Here is a 15,197-nt window from a genome sequence, read left to right as displayed (position 1 = left end):
CTACACTAACTCACAACTATGTTTCAACCATCATGCATAAATGTTTTCTGATATAATTTCTATGGCTTTGTCTTGACCCATTTGTATTGTGTTTGCCCCTGTGCACACCTGGCATCAACATGCGTCTCTAGTGACGACTTGTGATCGGATCTCACTTCCCCGCTCTATATGCAAATAAACATGTACATCATATCAGTTTGCAAAGACCAAATACTTATACTGTTGTTTTTAACCTGAATTAAATTAATTTACTGTTTATCAGACTATTAGTGAGGCAAGAATTAGGTTGGAGAAACAATAGATGGCGCCAATCCAATTGTGAGTACTGATTCAGGCTCATTGCATGCTGAGGTGTGTATCAAAAATATTTGCACAATAAACAGACTCAACAAGTGTAACCAATGCCAAGTTCAAAACAACAATATAAAAAGCAAACATCCTTGTTTGAGTAGTTTTACTTAAAATTTGCAAGACTGTCCTTATCAACAAAACATGCATGCAAATATTTCAGAGAGAAAAGGTGTGAGTTGAGACTGCAGACATTTTGCTTTGACGTCAGTGAGACAAGTGATGAAGCTGGTTTAACTGACACAGACAAGATGACAGGGGTAAAGACAGCCGGGCTCTTCTTCATCTGTTTTTCCCTGCTTCGCGGTAAGGAAAAAATAGTTTTGACAATCTATTAGGTTAAAATGAAAAAGGAAGATGATCTGTTAAAAGCTTGAAACTATTCCAATGGTAATGCTCTAAACTTTCCGGTTTTGTTGCAACATTGAACTGCACCAGCCCAACTCCTGAATCCTTGTTTGATTCACTTGAGAAAGAATTATTTCCTAGGAAACTATTGCGACCTGTAAAAAGCTTTTCAGATACAATGAACGTATCTATGGATATGACTGTGGTGGGAATTATAGGAGTGGTGAGTCCATGAGCTGCACATACATACACTATATTGCCAAAAGTATTCACATAGTGCGCAGAGGTCGCCAACTTTCTGCAGAGTCAATCGCTACAGACCTCCAAACTTCATGTGGCCTTCAGATTAGTTCAAGAACAGTGCGTAGAGAGCTTCATGGAATGGGTTTCCATGGCCGAGCAGCTGCAACCAAGCCATACATCACCAAGTGCAATGCAAAGCGTCGGATGCAGTGGTGTAAAGCACGCTGCCACTGGACTCTAGAGCAGTGGAGACGCGTTCTCTGGAGTGACGAATCACGCTTCACCGTCTGCCGATCTGATGAACGAGTCTGGGTTTGGCGGTTGCCAGGAGAACGGTACTTGTCTGACTGCATTGTGCCAAGTGTAAAGTTTGGTGGAGGGGGGATTATGGTGTGGGGTTGTTTTTCAGGAGCTGGGCTTGGCCCCTTAGTTCCAGTGAAAGGAACTCTGAATGCTTCAGCATACCAAGATATTTTGGACAATTCCATGCTCCCAACTTTGTGGGAACAGTTTGGGGATGGCCCCTTCCTGTTCCAACATGACTGTGCACCAGTGCACAAAGCAAGGTCCATAAAGACATGGATGAGAGAGTTTGGTGTGGATGAACTTGACTGGCCTGCACAGAGTCCTGACCTCAACCCGATAAAACACCTTTGGGATGAATTAGAGCGGAGACTGAGAGCCAGGCCTTCTCGTCCAACATCAGTGTGTGACCTCACAAATGCGCTTCTGGAAGAATGATCAAAAATTCCCATAAACACACTCCTAAACCTTGTGGAAAGCCTTCCCAGAAGAGTTGAAGCTGTTATAGCTGCAAAGGCTCATTGATCATTATAAATATGTCTCATCCCTGGAATGAAAAGGAACAATCCCTCACAACATTCATATGGCAAGTCCTGGTAAAAGGAAAACTTTCATTCTGAAAATAAAACATGCTGAGATACGTCATCCAACAATGCATTAGTCCATCTCTCGATACTTTCCACCTTCCCTAGTGTCTGTGTCACTCAGACCCAAGCCCATTGGTCACTACTGAAGACTTACAATTTAAAGACAGGTCACAAATATATACTTTCACTTTTTTTAAAGGCTCAGGATCCATTGAAACTCTCCCTGAACAATCCACATAAGGGCGGAAAAGTCTCTAATGTACGCGTGGGAAGAGAAGAGTCACTTTAGGGGCTCTGCTGCAGTCGCTCAGTCACTTGGGCCTATCAGATCCTTCACTGTCCCTCGGGAAAGGCCGATCCAGGCCGCAGCAGAGAGAGCACAGAAACCACACTAGGCAAAGGTTCCTGTGCTGCAGTGCAATGCGCACACAAGCAGGTCTACAGCCAGCTAACTTTCCTTACTCATTCAGGCGTTTAAGCCGTCAGCCCGACTCGTCTGGTGCTGGCACTGTGGGTTCTCCCCTCCTCTCTGTGCACTTCACCGTCCCTCGTTTCATGGCCGACCTTCATGGTCTGCTTCAGCTTGGTCAGGAACCCGGAAGTTTTGATTTCACTTTGGCTTTCCGTGGCAGAGAGGAACAAGCTATTCAGGCTTTGGCTACAAATAAGATATTTGTTAATAGGATCCGTATATTGTTGGTTGTGGTCTTTTCATCAGAATTATTGACATAGAGAAAAATGTAGAATATCACCACGCTTATCCTTTAAAAGAAAGTATGAAGTCATACAGTTAAAATACATGGCATTTTTGATCTGTACACATTAGTATTGTTCTGTTTAATGTAGGAGTGGGATATAGCAGGACTGAGCTGCTCTGTCCCTCGAGAAAAGCTTTGGGTCCCAGACGTCCACATCGCAGAGTTGTAAGTTAAAGGATGTTCAGTTAGTCTGTACACGTGCTCAACCTCATGAGAAAACAAAAGGAATCAGACCTTTAAACAAGAAATGTGCCCAGTTTTAGATATTTGGTGGTTTATTATTATTTACAGAAACTAAGGAAAAGAGTCAGCTGAGTGGAACATGTGGAACCTATCCTTTTAAAGTATGTATTTGCAATTAAAATGTTTTCTTTCTTCTATTCTTTTCCAGCATGGACGAGGACAAATCTCCCAAAACTCCCTATGTCTACTTATACAACACAGGTCGTGTTTTTGATGATAATCCAATCAGGGTGGTCAGCTCCTGCCGATTAGTAATCTACACTTTCCCCTTCGATATCCAAAACTGCACACTGACGTTTGGATCATATCTACACTTTGGTAAGCCTGCCCAAAGAACAACAACAAATTAAAATCTGATCTCAGATCTGCAGGTCCACCTCACATTCTGTTATTCATTATAATTATGACAGGTTTGTTCTTGGAATACAGTGAAAATTGTCACTTGGGTTTAATAACAATTTTTACAGTAATTAATCATTTTCAAAAAAGTAGGATTACATTAATTAATTTAAATATCTTTGGTCCTAAATTTCTATGAACTCAACTTTCATGTTGACAAGTTAGTCTTTACTCATTTGCAGAGGACCACAAGTAAAACACAGACAGGCAGCTAATATGGAAAAACCTTTCTTAAATTTCATTCCAGCTGCAGACATAAGGATGTTTCAGAGCACCACAGCTGCACAGATCCTGGAGGAGTCCAGAAACGTGATACAGACCAAAGGGGAGTGGGAGCTTATAAATATCAAAATAGCTCCATCTACCCTGGAGATAAGTTATGGGAGCTACTCTGACATTAAATACTATGTAAGTAGTATGTTAAACCAGTTGTGATATCTTAAAGAAATCATGTGTAGTATTCCAATGTCAATTTTATTTGTGTGATTAATCTTTATTTTAATCATTATGATTAAATATTTGTTTGTAGAAAAGTGAGACAATCCCAGTAAAAAGGAGAAGAGTGAAGAAACCACACACACAGATCTCGCCGTCATGTATCTGTATTGAGAGAAATGTTAAAGAATGCAAACGAAATCACACTCAGTCTCTTTTAACTTTCTCTGAATTATTTAAATTCTGTTTTGATTAAATTATCACAGAACTAAAATTCTAAATTACAACATGTATTTGTAACTTTTTAGCATTCAGTTTTCACTGTCATATGAACTATGTTCTTGTGACAGGAAAAATACAGCAGTATAACAATAGCTGAGGAGGTTTTTTTTATTTTTGTATTTAAAAATACATTTAAGAAGTGACTTTAGTGGATGTAGATTTTGTGGATAATTTGTCATAGTAGAAGCATGAAAACAGAGAACACAGGGGGACCAAGAATGGATTCTTGGGGATCACCAAAGGTCTGAGGGGCCACCAAACGTTTTATGGGGGCTGGTGGAGGAGGTCAATATTCCTGGGAGGGTCTCATTACTTAATGATAATTAGACCAATATCATAAAGTCTGACTAAAACCTTGAGAAATTGTATTTGTCTCTTTCCAAGATCATTCTAAGACGTCGGCCAATCCTCTATGTGGTGAACCTCCTGATCCCCAGCTGCTTCCTCATCACATTGGACCTCTTCAGCTCCCTGCTGCCTCCCCAGAGTGTGGACCGGTCCTCCTTCAAGATGACCCTCATCCTGGGCTACACAGTTTTCCTGCTCATCATGAACGACCTGCTGCCTGTCACTGGAAATACAACACCTCTCATCAGTGAGTGACATCTAACCTATGATATAAGTAGATTTCAAATTAGACAAACTGTATCTCCATTGAGATGGAGGTTATGCATTTTTTATATTTAGACTATAGTTTCTTCTTGACCAAATGCCATTGTTGGCTAGTTAATACCTTGTCCTCTGAAAAGCTGGTTCTCCTGCTCTGCCCAATCAATTTTAACTCAACCAATGAGATTACTTAATTACAGCTCTATAATTTAAATCTCAATCTGTTACCCACCTGTGTTGAATAAAGTCTGAATGAAAACAGTCTCTTTTTTTTCTTAAACCTTCGTTCTTTCCGTTTTCTGCAGATGTTTTCTTCTCCCTCAGTCTCGCTCTGATGGTGGCCAGCCTGTTGGAGACAGTGTTTATCATTAATATCCAGTTCAGCTCCAGCCAGTACAGTGCGGTGCCTCACTGGCTCAGTGTTCTCGTGTTACGATATCTAGCTGTTGTCGTTTGTCTCCCTCCAAAGAAGAAGAGCAACCGCATCACAGTCTCCCTACACCCACCTACTAAAGGTATAATAACATTATCATTATTTTTTTATTATTATTTCTGTCACTACTACATCTACATCAAATTGTAATAATTTTGCAACTCAATCATCATAATTAGTATTAGTACCTGGCTTTTTAAAATAATGTGTCACACCATGTATCACAGTATCACTGTACTCTTGATTTTTGACATACCCAGTGACGAATACCAGCATCATCTCTTCAAGAGATCTTCAGAGCGTCTCTGGTGATACACCAGTGAAACCCCCTCCGGAGCTGGCCCTGGATGAACTGAGGAAGCTGAGCAGAGATCTCATGGCCATCCGCCTCCAGATGGACAAACACTTCCAGGGGAGCAAAACCTCGCAGGAATGGGAAACGATCGGGAAAGTCAGTGACCGTCTGCTGTTCGGCTTGTACATTCTCTTCATCTCTTCCAGCTTCATCACCATCGTATGTATCTGGATCTGGAATCAACCGTATGAAGGCTGACTTGGCAGGAGAGTTAAATCACACAATCACATAACATGGTTTTCTCCATAGTTCTTTTGCATCACAAATGCCTTCCACCCAATTCAGTTCAATCAATCTTGTGCTGTTTAGTCAGTATGGCCTAGAGGCTGACATTTTTTTGGGAATCCTGTGGGTCACAGGAATCCTACAGAAATCCTGGGAGTCAAATTTACTATTCATCATGTGACCGAGTCAGGATTCATAATAACAATAGGTCAGTTTTATATCTAAATGTGCAGTTGGCATATGCATATCCAGTTTGTAATTAGTCCCGTTTTGTGTTCATTTGAGGGATAGTCTTCAAACTGTTCACACTGTTGCATTATGGGGACTAACATCTAGGTACAAGAAGGTGGTTCCAGGTAAACCACAAAATTTGAGTGATATACTCTGGTTTTTAGTTTTTGTTCAAGGTTAGGGTTTGGTTAGTGTTATGTTATGGGTTGGGGTTGGCCATGTAGTGGTTGTGGTTAAGGTTAGGGCAAGTCTCCAGAGAATTGTGGCAAAAACAAATGCCTTTGTGTGTGCATTTACACTGCCAGTAGGAGCAAAATTAGCTTTGCACACGATTAGATTGGTGGTTGTGGAGGATATTTAGTCCATCAGAAACATCCAGCATGAGTACAACTACACTGGATGGCGCTTATGCACTCTGAATAGGGCCACCATTGTTGAATGATAATCCAATCAGCCGCAGGTGTTGACATAGATCTGGACAGGAGGAGATCATACCTCCTGTGCTAGTCTATCCAGACCCCGGACAACCATTTATTGTAGACACAGACTCCAAATAGGTACGCCTTGGTGCTGTGCTGTCCCCCCAGTGCCAGCAGCAGACGACAGCAGCTTCAAGATCATCAACCCCCAACAGCTTCATCAGAACCAGAGTCAACTGGATCTGGAGAACAAGGCCCTCTACTCCCAGTGGCCCGGAAAAGACTCCAACACAGCTGGGAAAACTGTGCACTGTCCACAAAACTCAGAATCCTGACCAGCCATTGGCAGAAGGATTTGGACTAACATCCTCACCATCTTTTGAGGGCATACCTGACGGCAGTGCAGGAGTCAACAAAGTGTATCCTCACGGCCTCATGTTTGTACATGAACTTCTCCCTGTGGACCTGGTGTTCGGTTCTCCACCAGAGCGGGAGCTGGGGGTTGAACCTGGACTGAACAATTTCTACAATCTCCAAGAGCAGCTGTAGGATGTGCACAAACTGACCAGACAGGCCAGACAGGTCTGCTGGGTCTCAGCAGAAATGGGCCTATGACTCCCGCTGCAGGGGAGGGGACTTTGCACCTAGAGCTCTGGTGAGGGTCTGCAGCCCTGTGAAGAAGAAGGGCCTCTCCCTAAAGTTGACAAACCACTAGATTGGGCCATGTACTATGCTGGAAAAACTGTCAGACGTTGTGTAACCAATGCAGCTGGTCAGCTGAAACCGGATGGTGGTGCTCTACCAAAACCTGTGGGCACCATATCAGCCCCTGGCCCCTTCTGTGGAGGAGTTGGGGGCTAAGAATTAGCTCCAGGCTCCATCTTCAGCCACCACAGAAGAATTGTCATGGAACCAGCTTGGCGGCATCATCGGCTTCCCAGACACCTCTGCAACTTTGTCTAATCGTCTAGGTTGGGGCTATGCAGTGTCCCGGGGGTGGATAAGTTGGAATATCCTCCTAATTATCATGTTGATGCAGGTTCATGCAATGTTAATGAAGTTAGCTGTGTTCCGGTAGTTTCACTTGCATTTATTACTAGCAGAAATCTCAGACCATAAGAGTGGTTAGGTGAACTATCAGTGACATTCCTTCTCTTGTGAGTGTGTCATGAGTGAACCACAGCTCGTCACAATGTATATCTTGTTTACAGTCATATTTTAAGGCACTGAGGCCCTGAAACCTATTGGCTGCTTGCATTTTATTTTTTTTGAGATCTTGAAAGCCTCACAATTTTTCTCTTGCATGGTCAATGAAGCAACACATATTTGCATGGGTAAACAAAAGATTTCGCCTACGGTAATCACTGTACCCTGGAGGTGTCTGGTAACACAACACTGTTCACGTGTTCTTAAAGAACTTCTCATAATAACTTTGCGAATTCTATTAGTAAATTAAGTCCAGGACTGTACCTCTCTGAAATATAAAGCACTAAGACACAAGAGAAGACATAAATTGTTCAAGCGTCCAAGTTCCTACTTTGTATTAAATATCTATATCAATATGTAATGCTGTTAAAAAAAAACATACATTCACCAATATGCAGAGCAGAGTAACATTTTACACTGAAAAGTTTAAAAACTGGTGATTACACTGATTATACACAAAGATGCAAAGAATTTCGTACATAAACGTTTTCCGATACAATTTCTATGACTTTGTCTATATTTGCGAACCGCCAAAATAAACAGACTTGACATATGAAACCAACAAGTTCTTGAACAGCAGACATCCTTCCTCAACTAGTTTTACTTACATTTTGCAGCACTGTTGTTTTAACAAACTAGACATGCATGCAAATAATTCAGAAAGAAAAAGTGTGAGTTCAGACTGTTGACATTTTGCTTTGAAACCGATGGGACAAGTCATGAAAGTGGTTGAGCTGACACAGACAAGATGACAGAGGTAAAGACAGCCAGGCTCATCTTCATCTGTTTTTCATTGCTTCACGGTAAGTAAGAAAGAATTTTGAAAATCTACTAAATTAGCAAAAAACAAAAGGATCTGTTAAAAGCTTGAAACTATTCCGATGGTAATGCTCTAAACTTTCAGATTTTGTTGCAACATTGAACTGCACCAGCCCAACTCCTGAATCCTTGTTTGATGCTCTTGAGAAAGAATTATTTCCTAGGAAACTATTGCGACCTGTAAAAAGCTTTTCAGATACGATGAACGTAACCATTGATATGACTGTGGTGGGAATTATAGGAGTGGTGAGTCCATGAGCTGCACATACATGTATTCATGCCTGCATATACACATGCATAACTTTTTAAACTAAGTATACTGTAAGGGAATTTTATTAATCATTAATTATCATAAATATGTCTCATCCCTAGAATGAAAAAGAACAATCCCTGACAACATTCATATGGCAAGTCCTGGTAAGTTTTCAGAGCACAGACAAAACATGAATTGATTCAGAAATGTATCTAAAATCTCTAAAAACAAAGGTGGAGATTTTAATTCTGAAATTGAATGTTGAGATATAACAAGAGGCTAAATCAAACTGAGAGAAATTCTCCTTGTCCCACGTGCCAGAAATCTTAATAGCCTAAACTAAAAATTGATACCATGATCATGACCATGTTAAACGTCATATTGTGAATGTGTATTGTATGTTATAGGTGACTTTTATTTGGAAAATTTCATTCATGCATTCACATGGTTTCAGGCATACAGTGGCTAAACTGGATAAAATTTTAGTGGACGAGAGCAGGACGGTGGACAGCATTGCTGTCCAAAGTTATAACATTTTAACTTTTTGCAGTTTACAACCGGATATGATGTAGCTCCCTCACACAAGGAGAAAACATGGGCAATCTGGACAACGAGAAGCTAATCAAATCCTACCTAGACCAACATAAACAAGGGATACACAGGTGGAAGTGCAGTTCTCCTTTCACCATCCATGTTGGAAATTAATGAATGACTTTACGTTTTGGAGGGAAAGCAGCAACAAAATCATTTTATTTAATATATTTTATTCGATTCCTTGTAAACAATATGACATCACCATAGCAGCATATCGTCATGCGTGTTTCATTTGTTGATATTCAATATTTTGTCATCCAACAATGCAACAATTAGTCCATCTCTCCAACTTCCCAAGTGTCTGTGTCACTCAGACCCTAGCCCATTGGTCACTTAAATTTAAAGTCAATTTAAAAACAAGTCATGAATATATACTTTCACTTTTTTAAAGGCTCAGGATTCATTAAAACAAAAACCCTGAACAGTCCACATAAGGGCGAAAATGTCTCTAAAGTAGGCGTGGGAAGAGAAGAGTCAAAAATGAAGAATATCATCAGACTTAACCTTTAAATTAAAGTACGTACAGTTAAAATGTTTTCTAAGCTGTACATCACATTGGTATTGTTCTGTTTAATGTACCTACATTCCTAGGAGTGGGATATAGCAGGACTGAGCTGGGATGAGAAGGAATGTGGAGCTGATAGAGTCTCTGTCCCTCGAGAAAAGCTTTGGATCCCAGACGTCCACATCACAGAGTTGTAAGTTAAAGGATGTTCAGTTAGTCTGTACACGTGTTCAACCTTCATTAGAAAACAAAAGGAATCAGACCTTTAATGAGACTTATTGCCTTCAAAACAAATATCTGGCAGCACTTCTGTACAGCTTTATACAGATGTTTTGGCCACATATTGGTCTTTTATGCTTCTTTTGATCAAATTGCCACCATTTTAGAAATATTGTAAACAAGAAATGTGCTCAGTTTTAGATATTTGGTGCTTTAATTAATTATTACTTACAGAAACTAAGGAAAAGAGTCAGCTGAGTGGAACATGAACTATATCTTTTTAAAATATACATTTGCAATTAAAAAGGTGTTTTCTTTCTTCTATTCTTTTCCAGCATGGAAGAGGACAAATCTCCCAAAACTCCCTATGTCTACTTATACAACACAGGTCGTGTTTTTGATGATAAGCCAATCAGGGTGGTCAGCTCCTGCCAATTAGTAATCTACACTTTCCCCTTCGATATCCAAAACTGCACACTGACGTTTGAACCATATCTACACTTTGGTAAGCCTGCCCAAAAAACAACAACAAATTAAAATCTGATCTCAGATCTGCAGGTCCACCTCACATTCAGATATTCATTATAATTATGACAGGTTTGTCCTTGGAATACAATGAAAATTGTCACTTGGGTTTAATTACAATTTTTACAGTAATTAAGCATTTTCAGAAATGAACTGAATTTGAACTGAATATTTTACAAAAAAGTCAAATTAAATTTAAGTAGAATTAATTTAATTCATTTAAATCTTCTGCCCTGAACTTCCATGAACTCAACTTTCAAATTGACAACTTTGCTAGACCACAAGCAAAACTTCACACAGACTTGGCATCTAATATGGAATAACTGCAGTGTTCTCTGCAGAAGACCACAAGTAAAACACAGACTTCTAATAATGTAACTCAGACAGGCATCTAATATGGAAAAACCTTTCTTGAATTTTTTTCCAGCTGTAGACATAAGCATGATTCAAGGCATCACAGCTGCAGAGACCCTGGAGGAGTCCAGAAACGTGATACAGACCAAAGGGGAGTGGGAGCTTGTAGATATCAAAATAGCTCCATCTACCCTGGTGATAACTGATGGAAGCTACTCTGACATCAAATACTATGTAAGCGCTTTTAGCTATTTTATTCTTCATTGACATGATGAAATCTGTTATTTATTTGTTTACCATTTATTTGTTTAACATTTAAACACTGTTAAATCAGTTGTGATATTTTAAAGAAACCATGTGTAGAATTCCAATGTCAATTTTATTTATGTGATTCATCTTCAAAATTATTGTGATTAAATATTTGTTTGTAGAAAAGTGAGACAATCCCAGTTAAAATAATATTGTGTTGTGCCCTTAAATAGGGCGAATAGTGGCAGGAGAAGAGTGAAGAAACCACACACACAGCTCTCGCCGACATGTATCTGTATTGAGTTACATTTTAAAGAATGCAGACAAAATCACACTCAGTCTCCACAGTTACCAAACTAGTGTATATTTTTAACTTTCTCTGAATTATTTAAATTCTGTTTTTACTAAATTATCACAGAACATCTAAATTATGATATGTATTTGTAACTTTTCAGCCTTCAATTTGATTTTAATTTGCAGCCTTCATATGAACTACATTCTTACAGTAATGAAATAAGCACTTGAACCTTGCTGTACAAATATAAGCACTTGAACTTTACAACACAAATATGTAAATGTAACAGACAATGACAGTTCAATGACAGTTGGACTCTATGGCGGGGCCATGATGTCTCCGGCAGCTAGCTTATACATCAACTGAAACTCTTAATACAATACTCTCAATACATTAACAAAACATGAAACTGTCCTTTATATAAAACAACAGTAACATACGACAACTATTACTAACATGTCCATATGTCTATAGTGCTTTGTGGACGGTAATTACCTTAAATAGGGAGAACAGTAGCAGAAGAAGGGTGAAGAAACTACATACACAGGTCTCGCTTTAACTCATCTGTATTGAGTGAGGAAGAGGAGCGTGATCCCTCTACTGGAGCCGAGAGGCATTACCAACAGATTGACACACAATTAACCCACACAGGCAAGGATGTGCATTCCTCTTGCATTACTGGCTGCGTACCCTTAACCCTCAAAGACCCGAATGTTTTAGGGTTGTCTGACCCTCCTGTGTTTACTTTGTTTTTCTAACCTATCTAGCAGTCAGAATCAAGTGCCATACATCATTTGATTCAGGAGAACCTTAAGTTTCAGTCTGGTTCATTCCCAAGTCCCAATTTTATATTTGCCTTGTCTGAGAATGTATGAATTGAAGGATCTGCATTTCTCTTGCATTACTGGCTGCATACCCTTAACAGTGACCAGTACTAATAGACATCTACTGCAACACATACTACCTGTCACATGTGCAAGGTGCCTAATCTGGATCGAAATATTTCTGTCACAGTTTGCTCCTCAGTTTCCCTCAGTCACTCTCTCCAGCCCTGCTCTACACTTCTCCCAGGCCATGTTCACACCTGCCTTCCTGTAGCTGTCCACCAGCTGTCCTTGGACTTTCCCTCATTTTCTCATCATGTGACTGCCTCACCCATCCACACACCTGTTCCCATTTCTCCTCAGTCCTGCAGTTACCTGAGCTTCCCTACCGGCACCTCATTCCCTAATCACCCTTCACTACATATACGAGTTTACTTCCTTTGTTCCTGGTCAGATTGTTAAGTCAAATGTGTGTGCTTCATGTCTCGCTCTTCAGTTTCTGTATCCTGTCTTTCTATTGTTCCTGAGACCTCTTACCTGTCTGTTTTGGGCTTTGCCTGTGTATTGGGATTTTGATTCTTGCCTGCTCCTTGTCGGATTTGTTTGCCTGTTTTGACTGCCATCTCTGGTTTTGACCTTTGTTCTGCTTCACCATCCCATGAGTCTTTTGCCACTTTATTATTACTGAATTCGCTGAGCTTTATTGGCTCAAACTCTGGCGTCTGCATTTGGGTCCTATCCCCTGTGACATACTTCAATGCTAAAAAAAGGTAAAAGATAACAGTGACAAATGTCATCATTGATAAGAATTGTCATGGAGCAAGTAGGAAGAAAATAAGACAAACCAAAACCAAACAATTGAAAGCAAAAACATAAATGAAGTAATTAAAAACAAAATAAGATAAAAGTGATAGGACACACGTGAAGTGGTATAACAATAGCTGAGAAGATGAAAGTTTTTTTACATTTTTGTATTTGAAAATACATTTTAAGAAGTGACTTTAGTGGATGTAGATTTAATTGTTTTTGTGGATAATTTGTCATAATGGAAGCATAAAAACAGAGAACACAGGGGGACCAAGAATGGATCCTTGGGGATCACCAAAGGTCTGAGGGGCCACCAAACATTTTATGGGGGCTGGTGGAGGAGGTCAATATTCCTGGCAAAGGTCTCATTACTTAATGATAATTAGACCAATATCATAAAGTCTGACTAAAACCTTGGGACATTGTACTTGTCTCTTTCCAAGATCATTCTAAGACGTCGGCCAATCCTCTATGTGGTGAACCTCCTGATCCCCAGCTGCTTCCTCATCACATTGGACCTCTTCAGCTTCCTGCTGCCTCCCCAGAGTGTGGACCGGTCCTCCTTCAAGATGACCCTCATCCTGGGCTACACAGTTTTCCTGCTCATCATGAACGACCTGCTGCCTGTCACTGGAAATACAACACCTCTCATCAGTGAGTGACATCTAACCTATGATATAAGTAGATTTCAAATTAGACAAACTGTAGCTCCATTGAGATGGAGGTTATGCATTTTTTATATTTAGACTATAGTTTCTTCTTGACCAAATGCCATTGTTGGCTAGTTAATACCTTGTCCTCTGAAAAGCTGGTTCTCCTGCTCTGCCCAATCAATTTTAACTCAACCAATGAGATTACTTAATTACAGCTCTATAATTTAAATCTCAATCTGTTACCCACCTGTGTTGACTAAAGTCTGAATGAAAACAGTCTCTTTTTTTTCTTAAACCTTCCTTCTTTCCGTTTTCTGCAGATGTTTTCTTCTCCCTCAGTCTCGCTCTGATGGTGGCCAGCCTGTTGGAGACAGTGTTTATCACTAATATCCAGTTCAGCTCCAGCCAGTACAGTGCGGTGCCTCACTGGCTCAGTGTTCTCGTGTTACGATATCTAGCTGTTGTCGTTTGTCTCCCTCCAAAGAAGAAGAGCAACCGCATCACAGTCTCCCTACACCCACCTACTAAAGGTATAATAACATTATCATTATTTTTTTATTATTATTTCTGTCACTACTACATCTACATCTAATTGTAATCATTTTGCAACTCGATCATCATAATATAGTATTAGTACCTGGCTTTTTAAAATAATGTGTCACACCATGTATCACAGTATCACTGTACTTTGACATACCCAGTGACGAATACCAGCATCATCTCTTCAAGAGATCTTCAGAGCGTCTCTGGTGATACACCAGTGAAACCCCCTCCGGAGCTGGCCCTGGATGAACTGAGGAAGCTGAGCAGAGATCTCATGGCCATCCGCCTCCAGATGGACAAACACTTCCAGGGGAGCAAAACCTCGCAGGAATGGGAAATGATTGGGATAATTGTTGACCGTCTGCTGTTCGGCTTGTACATTCTCTTCATCTCTTCCAGCTTCATCACCATCGTATGTATCTGGATCTGGAATCAACCGTATGAAGGTTGATTTGGCAGGAGAGTTAAATCACACAATCACACAATTATATTGATTATCAGCAAAGTTTGACTGGTTTGCAGCTTACAGTTTGAACACTAAAAAGAAAAGTAACATGCTGTAGTATTTCTGGGTTTTCTCCGTAGTTCTTTTGCATCACAAATGCCTTCCACCCAGTTCAGTTCAATCTAGAGCTGTCTTGTGCTGTTTAGTCAGTATGGCCTTGAGGCTGACATTTGTTCCCCCTAAGGAGGAAATTTACAGAGGTGATATCTGAGTTTAATCATGTGAAACGTATTAATTACTTGGAATTTTGAAAGAATAAATAAAATTTGAATAGATAAAAAAATAGAAATAATGTAATCCTTGCTCCAGTTTAATTCATATTCTCACATTTAAACCTTATGCTTGGAATGAGTCATGATTGGTTGAACGTGACTCATAAACTCTTGTGAACTTTCTGTTTGTCTAACATTAAAAAAGTATGCAGCATCGAATCAACAAGGCAATTTAACTTAACATCTAAAGGTAAGGTTGATTTATTGTCTTGAGCTAATGTTAGCGTCATTCTTTAATTTTCGTCGTATTTTAGGACAGTGATATTGGATATTGTTATCGCTGGGCTGACTGACGTGCACTCATGCCTTCTACAGTTGATGTGATATTGGCATTGTTCGACTGACATGGTGTTGCA

General features: G+C 39.9%; 2 protein-coding genes across 2 annotated transcripts; both read left to right on the top strand.

The window, feature by feature from the left end:
* Positions 1-599: 599 nt before the first annotated feature.
* Positions 600-6,767, top strand: LOC139287755 (5-hydroxytryptamine receptor 3A-like). Its single transcript, XM_070908923.1, has 12 exons — positions 600-652; positions 757-920; positions 1,795-1,838; positions 2,676-2,752; positions 2,979-3,148; positions 3,477-3,637; positions 4,331-4,541; positions 4,861-5,072; positions 5,245-5,528; positions 5,905-5,924; positions 6,387-6,511; positions 6,603-6,767. The coding sequence occupies exons 1-12, from the start codon at positions 600-602 to the stop codon at positions 6,765-6,767; spliced, it is 1,686 nt and encodes a 561-aa protein (XP_070765024.1).
* A 1,405-nt stretch (positions 6,768-8,172) lies between these two features.
* LOC139287752 (5-hydroxytryptamine receptor 3A-like) lies at positions 8,173-14,515 on the top strand. Its single transcript, XM_070908921.1, has 9 exons — positions 8,173-8,227; positions 8,329-8,489; positions 8,616-8,660; positions 9,682-9,788; positions 10,150-10,319; positions 10,767-10,927; positions 13,312-13,522; positions 13,842-14,053; positions 14,219-14,515. The coding sequence occupies exons 1-9, from the start codon at positions 8,173-8,175 to the stop codon at positions 14,513-14,515; spliced, it is 1,419 nt and encodes a 472-aa protein (XP_070765022.1).
* The last annotated feature ends 682 nt before the right edge of the window (positions 14,516-15,197 follow it).

The sequence above is a fragment of the Enoplosus armatus genome, chromosome 7 (genome assembly GCF_043641665.1).
Source record: "Enoplosus armatus isolate fEnoArm2 chromosome 7, fEnoArm2.hap1, whole genome shotgun sequence".
Taxonomy (NCBI): domain Eukaryota; kingdom Metazoa; phylum Chordata; class Actinopteri; order Centrarchiformes; family Enoplosidae; genus Enoplosus; species Enoplosus armatus.
The sequence above is the reverse complement of the archived record's forward strand: the minus strand, read 5'-3'. Positions and strand labels throughout refer to the sequence as shown.